General features: G+C 39.7%; 1 protein-coding gene across 5 annotated transcripts in view; it reads right to left on the reverse strand.

The window, feature by feature from the left end:
- The window catches only part of LIN54 (lin-54 DREAM MuvB core complex component), a 37572-nt gene that overhangs the window by 12965 nt on the left and 4537 nt on the right, over positions 1 to 20070 (reverse strand). For all 5 annotated transcript variants that reach the window (XM_072335176.1, XM_072335178.1, XM_072335177.1 and 2 more), the window contains exons 2-4: positions 8760 to 9487; positions 3361 to 3481; positions 129 to 274 (exon numbers count right to left, since the gene is read on the reverse strand). In XM_072335176.1, coding sequence (XP_072191277.1) covers positions 129 to 274; positions 3361 to 3481; positions 8760 to 9452 — 960 coding nt within the window. In that variant the 5' untranslated portion in view covers positions 9453 to 9487. The remainder of the gene's footprint in view (positions 1 to 128; positions 275 to 3360; positions 3482 to 8759; positions 9488 to 20070) is intronic.

Here is a 20070-nt window from a genome sequence, read left to right on the forward strand (position 1 = left end):
TATCTTGGTCCCACTCTAAGACTCATCCACTGGAGTGGCAGATCACAGACAGCTTGCAGCAAAGATGCAAACACAGAGCTTCCTTTGCAGCAGAGACAAGAAGGCTGCAGCTAGAATAAGGTTCTTACCTTGTTAGGAGATTTGAGTGGTGAGATAGCTATCTTACTCGGTGTCTGTTGTGTTGTTGTACTCAAAGATGATCCAATAACTCCACTCTCAGAGATTGTTATTGTCTTTGGTGGTGTTCCTGGAGTAGATTGTGAAACAACTCTGCCTGTAATCAAGAAAGCGATGGTCAGCTGAACTACCACCATTTACAACTTGTAAAGCAAACACTTTCTCTGGTTAGCCTGCAGCTGATCCTCATCTGAAGGTACATTACCTAGCAGAAAGGACAGTAGATTCTTTTGAGTTAGATTCAACTAGAAAGAAATCAGCATTACTACAAATAAAAAGATAGTTTATTTAGGCTTAAAAAAGCTGAAAGTTATATCCATCTTTCTATAACGTTCAGTTGTTGAATCCTTAGAGCACAGCATCCCCAGGCACAAAGCCCTTCAGTACTCCTGCCCTGCACACAAATACCCTGACAGCTGGCAGCTTGCTAAGAAGTCCCCAGGCCGCTGCCAATGTGCAAGAAAGTGTGAACTGTGAAGGGGGGAGTGGGGTGGGTGCTTCTTTCTACAACTCTGACAGCAGAAACTCTCCATATGACCATGAAAGTGGTGCTTGGTGTCTCTCCCCATTCAACTGTGACCTTTTTCCTTCAGTTTGTGTTGGTGGTTGGCTTTTTCACTGCCTACAGAATAGATGACACTCTTGTGAAAATAAGGGTGGAGGTGTAACTCCACATACAATCTGCTTTTACGACGGCAAAGAAGCTTAAACATCAAAAGCTCCAAATCACAAAATCAGCCTCAGCAACATTACAAAACTCCAAGAGCAGAGTTGCTTGTTTTTTTTTTTTTAATGCCTTTAAAATGATTTCCAAAGAGTGCTTGACCTGTGAGCTTTCCTCTGCTGCCCTTCGACTCAGATGTATTTCTGCCATAGCTTCTCTCTCACCGACTTTTCTGCGCTATATATCAAAATCAAACAAGAAACAGCGTAACTTTCTGATACAAAACCATCTGGTGACATGATGATTAACTCAAGCACACTAAAACAAAACACCACCATCCTCACAGAAAGCTGCCCTGATATCTGTATTCTCTAAGGCAGCCTTCACTTTTGTTTAGCAACCAAGCTGTTACTCTGGCTGCACAAGCAACCTGAAAAATGGAACCCTCCTCAACATTCAATACTTCCAAGTTGTTCCCCCTTTCTCTGTCCCTTGTAACAGTTTTATCCCTTCCCATTGCACTTCCTCTGCTGCCCTTAGCATCAGCTTCCAAAACAGGATCTGGCTGCTTATATTGACAGTTCTTTCAGATAAACAACTTCCACCTCAGCTAGTAGAAATTTCCAAGCGATTAAAAATACCTATCAGACCAAGAAAAACACATAAGCAAATTAGAATTCAACACCTTCTCCAAATACCAGCCTCTCTGACCTGGCGAACTGTACTATTGGTGGCTGGGGTGGAAAGAGGAAAGGAAGGTATTTAGAAAGACTTTCCCTCTCACTTAAAAAAACATCTTCATCTCCCAGTGATGCCTCCTGCACGCTCAGGGAAAAGTATTCTGTATTCTTCAACATATTCATTTCAAAGGCAGAAATTTATTTCTTTTGTAATGCATGATGTGTAGATACCTTGTGATCTGTATGTATACTTTAACTCTGGAGGCAGCAGGATTTAGGAACCTAATGAAACAACACACTCGTAAAAACAGTTTCTGCTGTGGTTCCTTAGTTCCTTACTGCTTGTCAGTTTTCATGTAATGCCAGGTGAAAATGCAATGCTAGATAAAAATGTAATGCTTCTCAAAGCAGCTTTCCTCCCCCCCCCCCTCCCCTAAGTTTATTTTTTAAACACACAAATAGCTTAAGTCAGATGTGTATAAACACAGCAAAGCAATCTAGGTCTGTGTGCTTGGTGGGGAACTGTCTGAGGAAGAGGAATAAATGGGAACTGGGACATCCAGTTTCATTGGCAACATAAAACTGGGCACAGGCCAGTCTGACAGCACAAGGAAAGGATTATGATTCAAATAGGTGCCAAACACTGTAACAGTGGAAATTATGAATACAGGAGACAGTTGCTTTCTTTTTACAACCAGCTCAAGTCCCAGCTCTGTGAAGACTTAACACATTCATTTAAATACATCAAAGAGATTTTAGGCTTAGTTGGGTTTGTCAGCCTGGACAGCTGAAGAAATCCTTCAAACCTCTGAAAACAACTCCAGCTTTTTACATTTCTCCTTTTGTGATAATCTGCATGCATTTTATCAAGGGACACATCAATTCCACTGCCAAAGTGAACAAGTACTTGAAGGGAGTGTTTAAACAGGAGGGGAAAAACCTGTTTATGAGGGTGGATAGTGATAGGACAAGGGGGAATGGTTTTAAAATGAGAAGGGAGGTTTAGGTTAGAGATTAGGAGAAAGTTTTTCACACAGTGGGTGGCGACACATTGGAACAGGTTGCCCATGGAAGTTGTGGATGCCCCATACCTAGAGGCATTCAAGGCCAGGCTGGATGTGGCTCTGGGCAGCCTGGTCTAGTGGTTGGCAGCCCTGCATACGGCAGGGAGGTTGAATGATCATTATGGTCTGTTTCAAGCCAGGCCATTCTATAAACAAAAACACTGGGTTGTTGTTGGTTTTTTTTGTTTGTTTTTAGTAAGGCAAAAAAAGGACCAGATTAGTTTTCCAAAGAGGCAAACCATCTCTTCTTAACCTTAACTGTCTTCTTACACTCTTCAGAAATGCTTATTTCTTAAGTATTTGAGCAATTCAACAGAAACAACAGCTTCATTGATAGTTCTCTCAGAAATGTTTCTTGTTATTTCTTGCAAGTATCATATACAAGTCTACTACAAGCAGGTTATAGAAATAGAAAAGCATTTGCCTCCCTTCCTTCTTTTTTAGTTAAGTTATCCATAAGTACTTTGTTTATCAAGTTACCTTTTTTCAGGCTGAGACAATTCTCTCTTTTCCCCAAGAATCCACCAAATAAAAACATTTTGCAGAAAAACCAAAATAATCCAGATCTACAGCCATGTAAGTGAACAAAGTATAAGGGACTCAACCACTGCCCATATCTGCTTCTACCTACCAAAATCTTTGCTGATTTTTTTCCCCAGTTGCTTCAGAAATCTATAATAAAAATCAATACAAAAAAATTTCTACCACCATCATCTCTTTGAATAGTCTTATAAAAAGCCAAACTGTAAAGCAAAACAAATCAAGTAAGTACAACCTGCAATGACCGGTGACACTTGAGTGGTCTGCCCTGTAACAGCTTTGCTATTGATTGGTTTTGCAAAGATGAGCTTGGTGATCACTGGGCCTGAAGTTGCAGTTCGGGTCTTCTTTGCAATCTGAAAGATGGATTAAAAAAAGAGCTCAAGTAACTTGAGTGTTCTGGATCAGAATGATCATGTTGTTACGTACATCATACAACAGGGCAACATTCACACATGGAAGTAGTGAGAAATTGTTTATCTCACATTTTACCTCCATTTCTCATGGGTTAACATCTGTGCCACTTGAGAGAGCAAGCTAAGGCATGGCAGCCTTACAGTCATCCTACAAGGTCTCTGTACAAACATGCCTTGATTTCAAGGTACCTTATTAGCATCCTGAAAATAAATTTCACAAACAATCTGTCTGTACAAAAACATTAACTTAAAAGTATCAGATATATTTTTTTTTTAAAGTCACATTTTCAAACAACCAGGACATAGCTTGCTCCTCAAACTGTTACAACAAGACAGGTACTGCTCTGAAGCATCTCTTCACCTGTGCTGACATAGCAACACACTTCTGCCCTACAAACAGGGGAAAAAAAATAAGCAGGAAACTCATGGAAGTCTTAGGCACTGGTTAACTAAGACAAAAATCAATTGACTACATCCAAGTCTTTTGTGTACACACCACAGCAGGTCCTGTCTCCAGTAGTACTGCAGCACCAGGAACAAGTAAGTTCAATTTGATGAGAAAGACTGTTTCACCTTGAAGTCTTTTGTTTAAATAGGATTTGCTAACAAAGACTTCCCTACCCTCCTCCCCCACCTTATCACTACTGAAGGGTCTGCTACAAGATGCATTTATCCTAACTGTTTCTATGAACCAATGGGCCTGATCTGCATCCCACAGACACCAGCTCTAGCAATGTCACAAACCCATGGCATGGCATCCACATGGGAAGCCACATACCAAGTTGCAGATCTGCCTTTGTTACTGAATCAGCTAACCAAAGAAACCTCACACATGTAGAAAAATATAGACGTAACAGCTACTTTCAACAGCCTGAATAAGTTGTGATTGCTGAAATGAAGCAATTGAGTGGGCTGAATGTTGTGGTTTCCTATACACAGCCCTGTTTATAGCATTTGCTGACAAAGAACACATTTACATTCTAAATATTCTGCAATACATAATGAATTCAGCAGCCTCCACACGAAGATCAAGTGTGGGGCAGTTTTAACTGCCAGCAACATGCCTGCAGGATGGCTGGGACAGCCAGAGCTCCACCTGCGATAGGTCTGAACCTTCTGGCCTCCTGCAGAAAGGATATGTCTCTGTGTGCTTGAGCTGTGCCCAGCCAAAGGGACACCCAGCAACTCTTACACTACACAGCAACAGAGGACAAACAGTATTTAGAGAATGTCTTGCGTTCCTCTGCATTTAGACTGGAGCGCTCTTTGGAGTAAACCTTCACCCTAAAATGAAACAGAAAGGAAACTCCTATTCTTGGAGATGCATAATGCTTCAAATATAAATTTTTCACAGAAAGAAGCTTAATTCACAGCACACTTTATAAACATAAACTCAAAGACATTTAAACATCTCTAGAACTCACTTCTCTTTGCACATATATAGGGGATGGATGAACACAATCTAGTACTATTTTATAAGCCAAACTACACACATTCTAGCTTCATTTCTGATAAATTTCCCACATTTAACCCATTAGATTAGCAACATCCATTCTGTTGAAGTTGATTCTAATTTTGCTGTAGGTTTCAGACCAATTCAGCTGCTATTACTTTTACTCTTTGAAGCAAGGTCAAAAACTGGCTCTGAACTTGACCACCACCTACCGGAACACAAGCACTTGTAACTTTATGCTTGTAAAATACCAGCCAACAACATGAATTATCTCAGAGAAAAGTAAAAATCCCAGTACAATAGCCAGTTCACAAAAGTAGCCCTGTTCCCTACAGGCTCAACTTGCAATACCCTCCTGTTGGTCTAGTAAGAAGTTCTATCATCATCTAAGAGAAGGCTGAATCCCTTTAGGCCTCTGGAGACATAGGGAAACCCCAACACAGTTCCTTTGGCCATCAGAAACAGGACACATGCTCCGAGCCAGCTGGCTGCCCCTTAGCAGAAAGCCTTTTTGAGAGCTCTGCTGCAGGAGCTGATAGAATAAGTGCTTCAGTGGGAAACTCATTACCCACTTCAGTATGACTGGAGAAGCCAGAGGAAATCAAAATGACAGACTGCCCCTTCAATGCTTCAGCAAGAGCAAGTTCTCCAGAGTTCTCTGTCATTGCCTACACTAATCACAGGAAATTAACATTATTCCTCTTTGCCTACGTAAACTAAGCTTTGCTCTCCACAAGCTACTTCAAATTAGACTGCAGATGTATTTCCTGTGGCAACAAGCTTTTCCATTAGGAAAATATTATCTTAAGAAGCACGCTCCAGTTGTCTTCTCTGTAAAGTGGGAGAACGATTAACATGAAAGCATCTCTACTTAAGGGGTTAATTTGTGTCTCTGTAGGCACTCTCCACTAACCAAGATAGCAAGCATGCTTCTGTGACCAGATTCTGACTTCAGCTGTCAAACAGTGTAGCAGTCACACAGAAAAACAAAGGTGCACACCTTGAATTTACTGCTAGATACAGAACACTACTACCATAAGGAAGCTAGCATTCTATAAATCCACTCCCTAGATGACCTCACAGGAGATCTTCCATGTAGCCACACCTGAAGTAATTTATACTTGGTATAAAAGGAAAAAGAAAAAAACCTCACAGAGACTGGAAATAGAAGATAAGAGCATGCTCCAGAGAAGATAGTAAGGACACAATACTGTGTCAGGAATAGGGATTTTCTGTGGGATTAGGGAGTACATGACATTATTTTTCCACCATGAGACACAGCCACAATGCTGGCTTAGCAGTTGTTTTGCTATGGTAGCAATTGTGGCACAGACAAGTAGATTTAACTGCTGAAATGCACAGCCAGTTACCACACCAAGACAAGTTCAAGTCAGACCAGTCTAGTGACAGCTGTGGTGGTGGGTCTAGACCTTTGGTTGAGTCATCTGCAAAGCTCAACTTCTGCTTTGCACTGAAGCACTGGCTAATATACTAGAAAATGGTAATTTTTAAGCTTGCATGCAAGCACGAACCCTAGGCTAAAAGCAAATGCATTTGCCAAGTCATTTTTTCCACATTCAGGATGGTGATTTCAACTATATTGTGACAAGTCACCCAGGTCTACAAAAGGGAACACAATAAGCCTCTTCTCTTGGTACAAAAGAATCCTGAGGTCATGCTATGTTTTATACTCATCTCTGAACTCTCAACATCACAGAGAGGGAGCAAGATTACAAAAAATGTTCTGCTGGAACTCTGTCTACTCTGCCCTTTCTCAAATGCTGAAATATCAAGCATTACAAATAGATTATAGTAAGACTAATGAACTCCCTTGATCTGAGAAGTTGCTAGAACAGTGATAACGTAAGGAGAATTGTAGAGAGGCTCTTAGTGACCCAAGTCAATTCTTTTATCAATTCATTTTTCAGCAACAAGTCCAAATGAAGCGCTGCTTTGCATTTGAAAACAACTGAATCACATGAGTTAAGTTACACATAACCCTTGGGAAGCTGGGAGGCATTCATGGCTTCCTTTTCCTCTCAGAAGGTGCCAAGGCAGCACTGCAAGTTTAGAGTTTCATTCTGGATCATAGGATAAATGCATGACTTCATTTTCTAAGCCAGGAACTTGAAGCATAGGTTACCTCCCCTGTCATACATGACCTAGCCTCATATAACCCTTTGATGAAGTAATGTTCTGCAGGGATAAGTACTGTCTGTGAAGCTGCTCATGTAGCTGTCTTTCCCACAGTATCAGGCAGTTCTAACAAACTGAAAGCTGTTGTCCTGCTTTTCATTTCTACTTCCTCCACTCCTTGTAAGAAGAAAAACCAAACAAACAATGAATATAATGAATTAACAATTCAATCAATTTTACAAAAGGAAGAGTTAACAAACAAAGTTAATCAATTTAGTTGTGGTATGATTAACAAATGGTTACAAGTCCATTTGTATCAGGTAATATTAAGGAACCCGTAGATTTCCTAATGACAAACAGCAGAGGTCAATCATTAAATCGCTGCTGGGACAAGTGATCTCATGCAAGGAGAAGCCCATCACATGTAAGCTATTTTCTTCTGTTTCTTGTATGTGTCAGTTAGCAGCAACTGAAGCTAACAGTTACTGATCCACTCTTACACCTTCCTGCACGACTCACAAGCCAAGACTTGAAAGCTGTAACGTCAACAGTATCATTAACAATGAAGGTGCAAAAATAAAAGCAACATATGAAACAGATATATTTGTGAAACATTTTTCCTGCAGATACACTGTAGCGACAAGGAGGTAAAGCAGAAACAGGTGCAAGGATCATCTACTGATTTAAAACAATCACAGTCACGCTTGTTCATGCTTATTATGAAACACTAACTGTAAAATGTACCACTGCTTGCAGTATGCTTAAAAGTTAAGTCATTTTTTCACATGCAAGAAATTTGGTTTAGCTTGTATACTTGGAGTTTCCTTTCTCATTTTACTCAACTGTAAGAATGATTATTTTCCACCATAACCTCCATTGAGTTCCAGCTTTCCTTTCATGACTTTTTGATTCATGTCTCACCTCCATTAAGAACAAAGTCACTTGCGCTCAGTTCTGCCATGTATCAGATAACAGACCCCTTTGGCTAATAGCCCATGGCTTTTCAACATATTTTCAGATCCCTTCAAATTCTCTCTACTTTCAATTATCAGAAGATCTATACATGAGGCAGCAAATAGCACTCAGAAGTGTCCACCTTACAATATAATCTAGCTGATCAATATACATTGATAAGCTTAAGCAAGTTTAAGGCAGACAAAACACATCCTTTTTTGTTCCTTCTCAAATGCATTAAGGTTCTTCAGAGACTTCACTTGTAACAAGCTAAGCTTAAGAATTTAAGAAGGTGGTTGCTCTTGAAATAGGAAAGCAGTGTGCACTTAGAATAAAGAATGGTAGTCATCAAGAGTTCAGTTCATTCTTATGAATGCATCTAGAATTTATTTTTATAAAATGAAAACAATGGGAAAATTCAATATAATGAATTTTGATCGTTAACTTTCTCTGAGGCACACCCCTAAGATTCAAGACAGTAGCTGGGAGATAAAAGGCATACAATTGTAAGTGCATTCACAGATGAAAGAGTGGGTTAAGAAAGCACTGTGCTTTTACACAAAAAAAGGAAAGGCTGAAAGCAACCTTTCAGTGTGTCAGCCAGTGAAGGAAGTAGACAATAGTCGCACCAACAGAATCATTTTAAAGAGGTTTCATCAGCATAACTCACTTTACCTGTACTGTTTTTAATTGCTGTGTCTGCAAAACAGAAGGCTGGGCAGCAGTATTTATCAGCTGACTTCCTTGCGTTAAAGCTGATACACCAACAACAGGTTTCACTTCTGACCGACCTCCAATAACAACTTTGATCTGCTGGCCTTGTACTTTGGAGTCTCCACCTTGGGTTTGGGACACAGTCTTCTGTGCCTGCGGGAGCTGGCAGCGGGGCAATGCTAAAACAATGGGTTGGCCAGTCTTGCCCAAGGTTGTTACAATTAGTTTTTGCCCATCAGGTTTAATGCTCTGATTGCCTATTTTAAGGTCAGTGGTCTTGTTCAGAATAATTTGATTGGCTGATATAGTGACCGGAGTCTGAGCACCAAGTTTATGTAGACCACTTTGAAAGGCAGGCTTTACTATTGAATTTCCTTCAGTTTTTATAGTTGTGGTGTTTGCAGTCACATCGCCCGAGTGATTACTGGGTGCAGTAACTGGTTCTGTGGTGACTGTGGCTGTAGTTGTAACTGAAGCATCACTGGTGGAACTTATGTTCACTATTTCTTCCAGTTCTGTTTCCATGGGAATAGAATCTCCCATTGGTGAAGACACGATAACTGCCTCAATGCTGTCATCTTCTACCAGAGTTATACCAGTGTCCATTATTTCCTCAGGAAGCAAGCTGTTTACTTCTGCTGAAACCACCTCCATGTTAGCAGTTGTGGCAGTGATGACTGTAGCAGGTACTGCAATAATAATAAAAAAAAATTAGTGGCTTCCAAAAAAATACACATTTCACAAAGGTTTATGAATAACGTTATCAAAAGAAAAATGTACAATAGCAGAAAAGACAAAGTATCGCGTGTGTGCAAAGGACTTGTTTTCCATTCCAGATGCAACAGGGTTCATTGTTGTCTTCTCATGTCAGAAGTCTCATGCAAGCAAACAGCTGTCTCTGTGAGAGGCTTTTTTAGCCCCAGAAGCTCAATCAACAGGCTACCTTGGGACCAAGGCAAAACTCTGCCCTTCCACAAGGTGAATGATAATTCCCCTCTGTTGGGGGAGAAGTGCATCACAGCATCACAGCCGTTTTCTTCATACTCACAAGAAAATATAAATCTCAAGCTCATGATTGACCCACAGAATTTTCTAAAAGCAAACCAAATATCATCCTGCCTGAAATATATATATATATATATATATATATATATTCAGTGGATTAATATGAATGCCCAACTTACCTACATTAAGTTTTACATGACAAACTTTGAAGACATTGCTGGAAACAGCTGCACTTATCACTTTCACTAAAACTGCATCACTGTCAGACTAAAAACAGATGTACTTATGACAGCATTTCCTTCATTTGCTGACCCCATCAATATGCTTGGGTACTACATGGGAGAGCAGGTGGCACGGGAATACACACTCCACAATCTTGAGTACTTCTGATAAGTGCAAGAGGACAAGATCCTCATGTATCCAGCTTCCTCATTTCTAGGAAAAGCAGACAAGTTGTATGTAACCAGGTGACATACATAATTAAGGAACTATATTGCCAAAAAACCATACTAAATGCTGGGGTGAAAAATGACTCATCTGGGGTCATTGTGATTGGATTTTACAGGGTGGTAGGTAACCATAGAACAGCTGCATTTCACCCATGAAGTACAAGGATGAGGGAAAACCAACCTGCTACAGTCTACCTTGTTTACATGTTGAGCTTAGAAGGCCATGTTGGATTAGTCACTGGGCCCTACTGATATCAGTGGATACCATCCTAATTCCATTCAGCTCCTGAGTACAAGCTCTATCACACTGCTAACTGATATTTAAGCATCTTCAGCTGTGTAAGAACTTGTTCAGACAACTTACAGTCAAACACATACACAGCTCACTTATTGACAGACATTTAAATGTCTTTTTTCTGATGTCACAGACAGAAATACCTCCTCTTAGAGAGTGTTTATCCCAAAGTAATGCCAGAACAGCCTTAATTGATGCCAACCCTCATAACTAGCATCATAACTAGCACTAGACACAACACCTTACTCCTAAGGACACACTAGTAATGTTAGGATCATGTTGCTGACTTGGAGTCAAAGTGGTTAACTGCACACAAGGTAACAGAAAAAATGGAATAGGAGAAGTGGACTATTTTTGCATATGCTAAGACTACTAGCACTTTTTTGGGTTGTGCTGTTTTATTTTCCCCTCACCCTTCCCCTTCAACCTAAACAGGACTGTGCCTTAAACCTTACAATTCAGAGCTATTCTGTATATAAGAAAAACCATGCCATTCTTATCCTGAAAGGAAGAAAGGGCTTGGATCCAGATGTTAGGCTCTTAAGGTCAACCACCACCCAAATAATGATTGCTCCTATACTTGAAAATAAGAGAATCATCTAAATCTGGCAATGGAAAAAGAATCAATTCAGTATCAACATACTATTTCAAATGATTTAATTTTGGATTGCATAATTATGTGCTGTTCCATTTAAAAAAAAATGTCAGTCTTAGTATCTTTTAGTAACATAACCATAATGAATTGAAATATAGTTAAGCAGCAAGAGATAAACTTATTTCTTGTATTCTTTGTTGCCTCTGCCACAAGGTGGTAAATGGCTATTAAACATCTTTACCTAGTTCAATGAAAACTTAAATGGAAATACAACAGCTTCTAATCTCTTGCATTACAGAAAAAAACAACCAAAAATAATAATAATAAAAAAAAAAAAACACAGAAAAATACATTACTTCAAGTTAGAAACTAAAGCCCAATAAGTTGAAAGATAAGAAACATTACGTGTTTTTTTGAACCAATAGCTTACTGACATCAACAAGGTTTTTTGAAGTATTAGGTCTCATCCTTTTACAGATGGCTTTCACAACTGTACATAGGCTAGTGTTAATGATAGCAAGAAAAACACCAATCAACTTACTGGTTCTATTTCTTCCTTGTTTACTCAACTGAAATAGATGCATGAAATGAAATGAGGAAACCTTATCTATATGAGAAGCTGCTGTCATCAAAAGCAGCTTCAACATCCAAGAAGACTCTTATTATACTTCTAGGTATTTATCCTAAATTTCTCAACAATTCAGCTGCTTGTTTTTTCAAACTCATTCATAACAAACACACTGTTTATATTCTTTTGCTCCCCTACTAAAATGATTTCCAATAATAAAGCAGGCCAAACTCTTGAAGGATTCATTACTAAGTATTCACACGTATTCAGGTGAAAATTCTAAGAGCATTGTCTAAACCAAACAAGTGGATAAGCACACTAGGGTTAACTCCACACAGGCTGCACAAGCGCTTCTTAATAGATCATTTGAGCCCACAGAATAAGGCCAATGCAACAAATTAAAAGCTCTTGAAAAAAATGCATATAGTGAAGATTTGTTCATTAAGACTCCATCCCACCACAGGACATGAAATTACCTAAATGCATTGAAAAAATAATTAGGGACTAAAGCATGTTGTCAGCAAGGTCTGGTAGCAATCGCGTTTAGAAATTGCTTTATCACCTTCTTTTGAGAAGGGAGACTGCATTGGGACAAAAGTTCAGCCTGAGTGGTTCTCTTGTGCCCATCTTAATGACTACAGACCTACATTTGATAATCATAAAAGAGAGGAACAACTTGAAACTTGCTGTTGCTTAACATAATATTTCAATACTTCTAAATCTTATACTTGTTACTCAGAATCCTTACAAAACTAAGGTGCTTTCTTTTTCTTAGTATGTTTCTCCATTTGTTTGATTTTAGTTACACCACAAATGAAAAACTGAGGAGAAAAAAACCCACTGATAACCATATTTGTTTCAATATGACTTCATGAAGATTAAAGTGGACTTACAGATAGGATAAAAGCACAATGACTGTTGGCAAAATACAGAACGGAGATAAGAGTTCTGACAGATACTAGTGTCTGTGGATCAAGAATCTCCTCACTATTTGTACCTACTGCTTCCCGTGGTCTTTTCAGGCTTAGTGGTGCTCAGCCTTCAAAAAACAACCCTACAGGCTTAAGAAGATTGACCAGGCCTGCCTGGAGTTGTTGGCAATGCTACTTATAAACCAATTTCAGAAATGTCATTTCACCAGTAAAGAAGGAGACTGAATGAGAAACACCTCCAGCATCAGCACCCACTACAAAGCACAAAAGCAAAAACTCAAAACAAAGAAAATCCAAATCTAATACATGCACCAACTACAACAGAGCCCCTAAAGTACTGAGATTGTGTTGGGATGAACAGAAGCACTGCCAGTTGGTAAGCAGACTCTAGTACAACCAAGCACCTTTGCCAGATACCAGAGGAAGGAGATATTTAAAGGTGGGATAGAGATGCACCCTTAGGTACAGCACTGTTAAGAGCCCATAAGGGCAAATGTATTGAAGTTGCTGAGTCACCCCTAGTCTGACAAGGTCATCCCCAGTACAGTTGTCCAAGGACAAATCACATAGAAATGTCTAGTATATATAAAACCAACTGCTTCATCTCCAACCACCAGCAAATGCAAATATTCACACAATCACCACCACAGTTTTCCTCCTGAGGGGCGGAAAGCAGGAAACAATTCTGCAGGTCCCAAAAAAGGAGAAAATAAACTGCTCAGAAACTTAGCACTAATGTAGTTACAAGCACTTCCATACACCCTTGGTGCTGTCTTTTCCATAAATCAGTGTAGCCAGGAAAAGATGATCAGCTTTTAATATAATCTAGGCAGATGCCCATTAATTTGTGAAGTGGAAAGGAGAACGGTGGTATAGCTGCATTTTTTTTTCCTCATGGGATTTATAAGTGTGTGTGCAAATAGGGGAAAGTGAGACTGGATACTAGAGATGTATCAATGGTGGAGAAGTAACAGTGGCCAACTAAACAGGCAGTTGTTTGCTGCAGGTCAAAGCAATTCAAAAACCCAACTGGAAAAAGGCAAATCAAAGCTATGTCGATGGTTCACTGATAGAACAGGGGTAACATTTAGAGGTTGGTTTGTTGTTCATCACTTAAGATGAAGGTGAGACTGGGACTGTCCACAGGCTGTGGCTTAGATTTGTATATTTTATAACTCAGGAATCCCTGCAATAGTCATATGAAGTTACAGTAATAAAAAAAATAAAATAATAATCAGCACATTCCTAGACTTCTAATCGAATAAGTGCTAGAAAGAATATTCATTTATTCTTGTGGTTTATTCCTGGCAGGCAGCTGAACACCACACAGCCTTTCACTCACTCCCCCCTCCCCAGTGGGATGCAGGAGAGAATCAGGAAAATTACAAAAAGAAAACAAGAGAAGAAGAAATTGTGGGTTGATACAAAAGGACAGAAAAGGAAGAGAGAAATTAACAGCAATATAGACACAAAACAAGTGATGCATAACACTCATCACCAGCTGACTGATGCCCAGCCAGTCCCAGCTCAGCAGCTGTGTGTGTCCGCCCCCCCCCCCCCAGCCAACTCCCTTCCATTAAAAAATATATATATTTTCACATGATGTCACATGGCATAAATATCCCTTTGGTCAGTTTAGGACAGCTGTCCTGACTCTGCCTGGGGGAGAAAACTGTGCTTCCCCCACTCTTTCAATGGAAGAATAAGCCACTGAGATGTCCTTGGCTATGCACAGTACTGCTCAGCAGTGGCTGAAACATTGCTGTATTATCAACATTGTTTTTCTCTTAAAGTCACAACATAACGTCATACCAGACACTATTAAGAATATCAGCTCCATCCCAGTTGAAACCAGGACAATTTCTAAATCCAGTAAATGGAATAAAGGCAAGCAAAGGAAGACGGGAAACATGGAACAGATCCTTGATGATTACGATTCATTTTCATTTAAGCTATTCATCTAGAAGACCTGAGATACTTTCAGCCACATGCAATTGAAGCTTAGGTGCTCTCATTCTTCCTTATTTTTTCAGGTTTTGCTCACCTGCACTCCCCAACAGTAGCAATATGCATGTTTCACAGGGCTGTCTAACAGAAAATCAACTTTGTTTTTGCCCTACCACTTAGAGATTAAGAGGTTTAAAATTTCTCAACAGCAACTTGTTGGAAGCTCCTCCCCCCAAAAAGAAGAGATCCAAGAACTACTCAGCAAGGGAAATGCAGTAGCAATTCATTCATCTGTTCCCATTTCCATTCCTAATCTTCCAGCACATGGGACACAAAAATAAAGCACCTTGCAATTCTTCAACCTTGGAACAGTTACTAAGCTCTCCATCCTGCAGTCATTGGCATAAATGCTACAAAAGAACAAGGACAGTCAAGAGCACAGCTAGCCAAAAAGCACCCAGAGGAACTGAAATTCTCTGTTCAAGGATCTGCTTAAAAACAAACAACTTTTGTTGAAGTCTAGATCCTTGAAACAGGTGTTTTTATCAACATAAAGATATGAAAAAGCACTGCCTTAACCATGAAGCCTTTAACTGATCATACTCAAAGCCTAAGAAGCGATGCATGCAACATGACCACAGGGCCATCCTTTACCGCAGTGCCTCTGGTACAAACATGCTGCAAGACTCAACAATCCCTTGACCCAGTGCTGTTTTCTTCCCAGCAAAATGAATTCGCACACACAAGGAATCACAGCGTGCTACCACAGAAATTAGATTATACACACAGAGCACAAAAGCAATTCTCACAATAGAAGTAAAAGTCCTTAAATATAGTACATGACCAAAAATCCCCATGAGTCAGAAAGCCTTTCATGCAAAACAGAAGCTTGAAGGAAGAAAGGAAAAACACAAGTTTTTCATGAAAGCAGTACATCATATAAGTCTTCAGTGCTTGAACTACATTACATATATATGCAAGTGACCTGCTTACTAGAAAACCATCCTTTTAAAACAGATCTAATCTAGACTGGACAATCCCCTTTTCACCACAAGAACCACTGGTACACACATTGCCCAAATGTACCATTAAGTATGAAACAAGATTAACAAGAAAGACAGTTCTCTCACTGTTGATTTAAAAAAAGGGTATTGAGAAGCATTACTAAAAAAAAAAAAACAAAAACAAAACAACAAAACCAAAAACCATCCCAGACACTTTCCCCGAATGACTTGTACCTAGAAAACTAAACCGCTTAAAGGTCAAGTTACTTTTCTATGCATAGCTCACAGCTGTTACCCAGCTTTCACATGCTAATTAGACGTTCATCAAGAAGGTAGCAAAACCGTGTCATATTAGTAATATTAGTCTGCATTTCATGACTTATCTACATTTCAAATTGCATGTATCTGTAGTTTTTCAAGTAGTCAACACATTCCATGTTTGCTAGTTGCAGCTTGAAACAAGTGGAAAACTTGCACTTCTGCTTGGTTCTGAAGATTAATCATGATCAGCCAATGATAAATCTGCTCTTTGAGAACAGCTTAGTGCCCTTTGAGGGTCTATTCCTTGTTGGTGCCAAGATATTCTGGCTTGCACTTAACAGCAAGGCTATTACCGTCATGGGAACACTGCCCATCAATCTAACAGCACCCCATTCTGCACGTACATCAATGTGTACATATTTGAGAAACAACTGTCATGTCCAGTTGAAGTAGGCAGAAACCAAAATTAGGTAGTTAGGATATCCATTTATGCTCCAATTACTAACAAGTAAAGGTTTGTATGAAGTAGACTCCATACCCACCTCCACATTCCCTCTTCTCTTAGAAAGGAGTGGTGTAGCTATAAGGTTTAGCCCTGCAAGTTCAGAGCACATAATCCAATTGCAACCTTCCCGGAAAGACATGGATACATGGAATACCCATTGCAGCAGGACACTACCAAGCATCTCAGTTTTCTTTCTGTCCCAAATAGATCTCCAATACAAGCTACAAGATAGAAACTGAAAGAATCAGAATACTTCCCCTCTTCCTCCCTTGTCTTGCATTGCCAATTGCCCTCTTTTTCATGGTAACACAACAGCACAAACAGTAAAAACAAAAACAACAACAACAAAAAAACAAAATTCATGTGTTCTTATGATCATTAAATACATTTTGCAGGTGTTCAGTACCACAAATCCAAGTTTTGAGTCTGTAGATTCTGTACATTTAGCGAAGCACTTCTAATTTTAGGTTCTATGCAAACTCTGTGGTGAGACCAAAAGAAATACCCATACAATAACAACATATAATTTCTGGAGTATTGAGGAAGATAAAAGTAATGCACTAGGAATCGATGTCAAAATGAGTATGGATGTCATTTTACTTTCCTTCTTGATTCCTCCTGAACGGCAGCCTAGAAGGGTTGGATAACATGGCACTATTGCCTCAAACACACATCAGAAAACAACCTGCCATTACAGGCTTGATATCCAGTTCCCTGCAGACTGCTAACAGGTGTTATCATACCAGGCACCTTTTAAGGTTAGGCTTGCTGCCAACAATTTCTGCAAGAGTGCATTTTGGTCTTATATTTAGTGCTAAGGTTCATCATAATGGAGCTGCAAACCATCCACTTCACTGAGGCTTGGCAAATCCAGAAGCACAATGGTTGCACGTGCATTACATGCATAGTTTAGCACCACTGCCACTCCAGGATGCAAAATACATCACCCAGCTTACTCTAACTGAAACCAAAACATGTGCAACGCTGATTTCAGCATGGTAATTCACTTCCAAAAATACACAGCAATGTGGCATTTTTATTAACAACTCACAGAATCACAGAAACTCAGTGGTTATGTGTCTTAAGAAACTACACTTTAGCCTTTTAATCTTTAACTTCCTTTAACTTTTACAAGTAGATAGAAATATAAGATCAAACCTGCAATGTTTCAAAAGAGTGCTGTCAGGATTTAGAGAGCAGTGAAAGTTGTTACAGTCTCTATTGCTTATCTTATCAGTGTGAGTTTACTTCAGTTTTGAGTCCAATTGAGCAATAGAAGAAAGGCAACAACACCTCTATGAAGAGTCAGGTTGCAGTAATTTGCCAGAATCCTGCATATCTAGCTGCAGATCTCAGCAGCTCTACCAGCCTTAAACACAACAACACTCCACAAGCACAGAAGTCTATCTACTTGCAGAAAGACTGAGCTGAAGATAAACAGCTTGCCTGCAGACAAATAGTGATTTGGCTTTGATGCCAAGAACATCATTACTCTTCCCTTACACTTAAATCTCCAGATAGAGGACCCTCACACTGCTTTTGAAAGTTATCTGAATAACCCCATTGCACAGCATCTGGCTTGCTTTTCTGGAAGCAATTCTACATGAAGATTTTGAGACAAGGTATCAGTTCAATAGGAGAATCGGGAATTTCAGTGAAATCTTGGTTTCTACTCCAGAAGTACACAGGCCACTTCAAATTCAAGCTTCAGAGATGTCTGAAGACGGTAACATAAATGGTTGAAGAATTTCTGGGCATAAAACATATAAATAACTAGTGGTGTGTTTTCCTCAAGTGTTTCTAAGAAATCCAACTGTTAAGTTTGTCAGAGAATAACTTGAAAAACAACTCACACACAATGGACTAGCCAGGGAGGCTTGATACACACAACATATCTGATAGCTTTTTTGTTTTCAATATCCTGGACATAACAGAGAGATTCATTGTATCTTACACCATCTCTGCAGAGATGGTTCCAGACAGCACACAAAAAGCACCTGCGAGGAAGAATTCTCCACGTGTGCCCTCTGCTGCTCTGCATATCCCTTCCTGGCCGCACAGGGCATTCTTCTCAACTGCACTTCCATAGCAAACATTCATAGCCAAACAAGTTGCCACCATACTGAGTAGAAACAGATCCAAAAGGTCTGTCTCATTCACAGAAGAAAATTTAACATAAAGCCTAGTGTTTCTCCATGGGAAGTGTTTGCCTCTTTCAAGATCACCTAGCTCACATTCACAACAGCTCTGCATATAGCCTAAAAAGCATTTGCAAACTGCCAACTCACAGCTTTTGTAATGGGAGTCCAGTGGCATTACATGCTGTGAGACACTGAAGCTGCCTGTGCAGAATCAATCCCACCTTGGCAGGTTACTTCCTGTAACTCAGCACAGCATGAACACATCACACTTCAATCAGGCAGCATCACCCTCTCAGGAAGCCCACCACAGCCCAGCTCAGGACACGTACCGAACACACATCAAACCAAGTTTTATTGAAGCCAACACCCAACTGCATCTATAGGGCCTATACACAACTACGGGACACATTTGTGCAAAACTGTACAGCACCTGCATTGCGGAGGGTAGCCCAGGTTCGTACCTGAACCACTAAGAGCTGTTTTATGACCCTCCCCATAAAAAAAATAAAAAATATGATTTTACAGCGAGACAACCAGCCAGAAGTCAAAGCCTTTAATTCAACCTGCATCTTTTTCTAGATGCAACACCCAAACTTGTCTGCCCCTCCAACAGAGAGGGGGAGCTGGTATTTATCCCCCAGTTGTTCCAGTAGCCATCCACTGTGAAAGCACACCTGCAGCCTCCCTCTTTCAGGTTTTCTGCTTCTCTCTGTAAGAGTCCATACCTCACATCCAATTGTTAATTTCTTCTTCACGGGTAACAAAGCAACAGCCTTTCCTTTATCACTGCATTCCTCCATTCAACTATAGTTTTGCAAGTCCCCAAAGCTGCAGCCAGTTTGCAGCACCAATGCCAAACCATTCTGTGCAGGAAGAAAACCAAGCATTGCTACTTGGTTTAGTGCTCCAGAAATTACCTCAGCAAACAGAATTTTAGTTTAAGAAAATCTTGATTTCTCTATATAGAAATACAAGCCCTGCAGTCCCTACAGATTCCTATCTTCTAGCTAGTGCAGGTGACATAGAATACCTGCCCATGCAACACAGAACCAAGCTACAGGTCAGAAAGAGAAGTAAAGATGTAAGCCGATTAAAAAAAATAGTTTAAGAAATCACTAGAGAAATATTTTGATTAGGTCATTTTATTCAACAACAAAAAGCACTCCACGTTGTTTGCTGTACTTGCCCAAGTCTTTTTGCCAAGTTCATACAGGCACAGAGAAACTCACAAAGATCAGTGGTGTAAAAGGTCTGAAAACAATTCTAAAGAAACTCTTCACTGTCGGTCTTTCATCTGGTAGGAAAGCCTTCACAAAGTCATATGCACACCCAAGGTTTGTTCAGAACTGTTAGCATATATCCAATTCAAGATCTCAACCATGTGTAGGCCACCAGTGTACTACAGTTTCCTAATTAATTACAATCCTTCTATTTTACAACTATTTCAGTAATGGGCAAAGCAATGTCCTTCATTTCACGTATTCCCTATTTCCTCAATCTCTTTTGTGCTTCACATTTTCTCTTGAAAATCACAGTGTTTGTTTTGTCATAAAGCAAAGAATTACAAAAT

This window comes from Excalfactoria chinensis, chromosome 4 (assembly GCF_039878825.1).
Source record: "Excalfactoria chinensis isolate bCotChi1 chromosome 4, bCotChi1.hap2, whole genome shotgun sequence".
Taxonomy (NCBI): Eukaryota; Metazoa; Chordata; class Aves; order Galliformes; family Phasianidae; genus Excalfactoria; species Excalfactoria chinensis.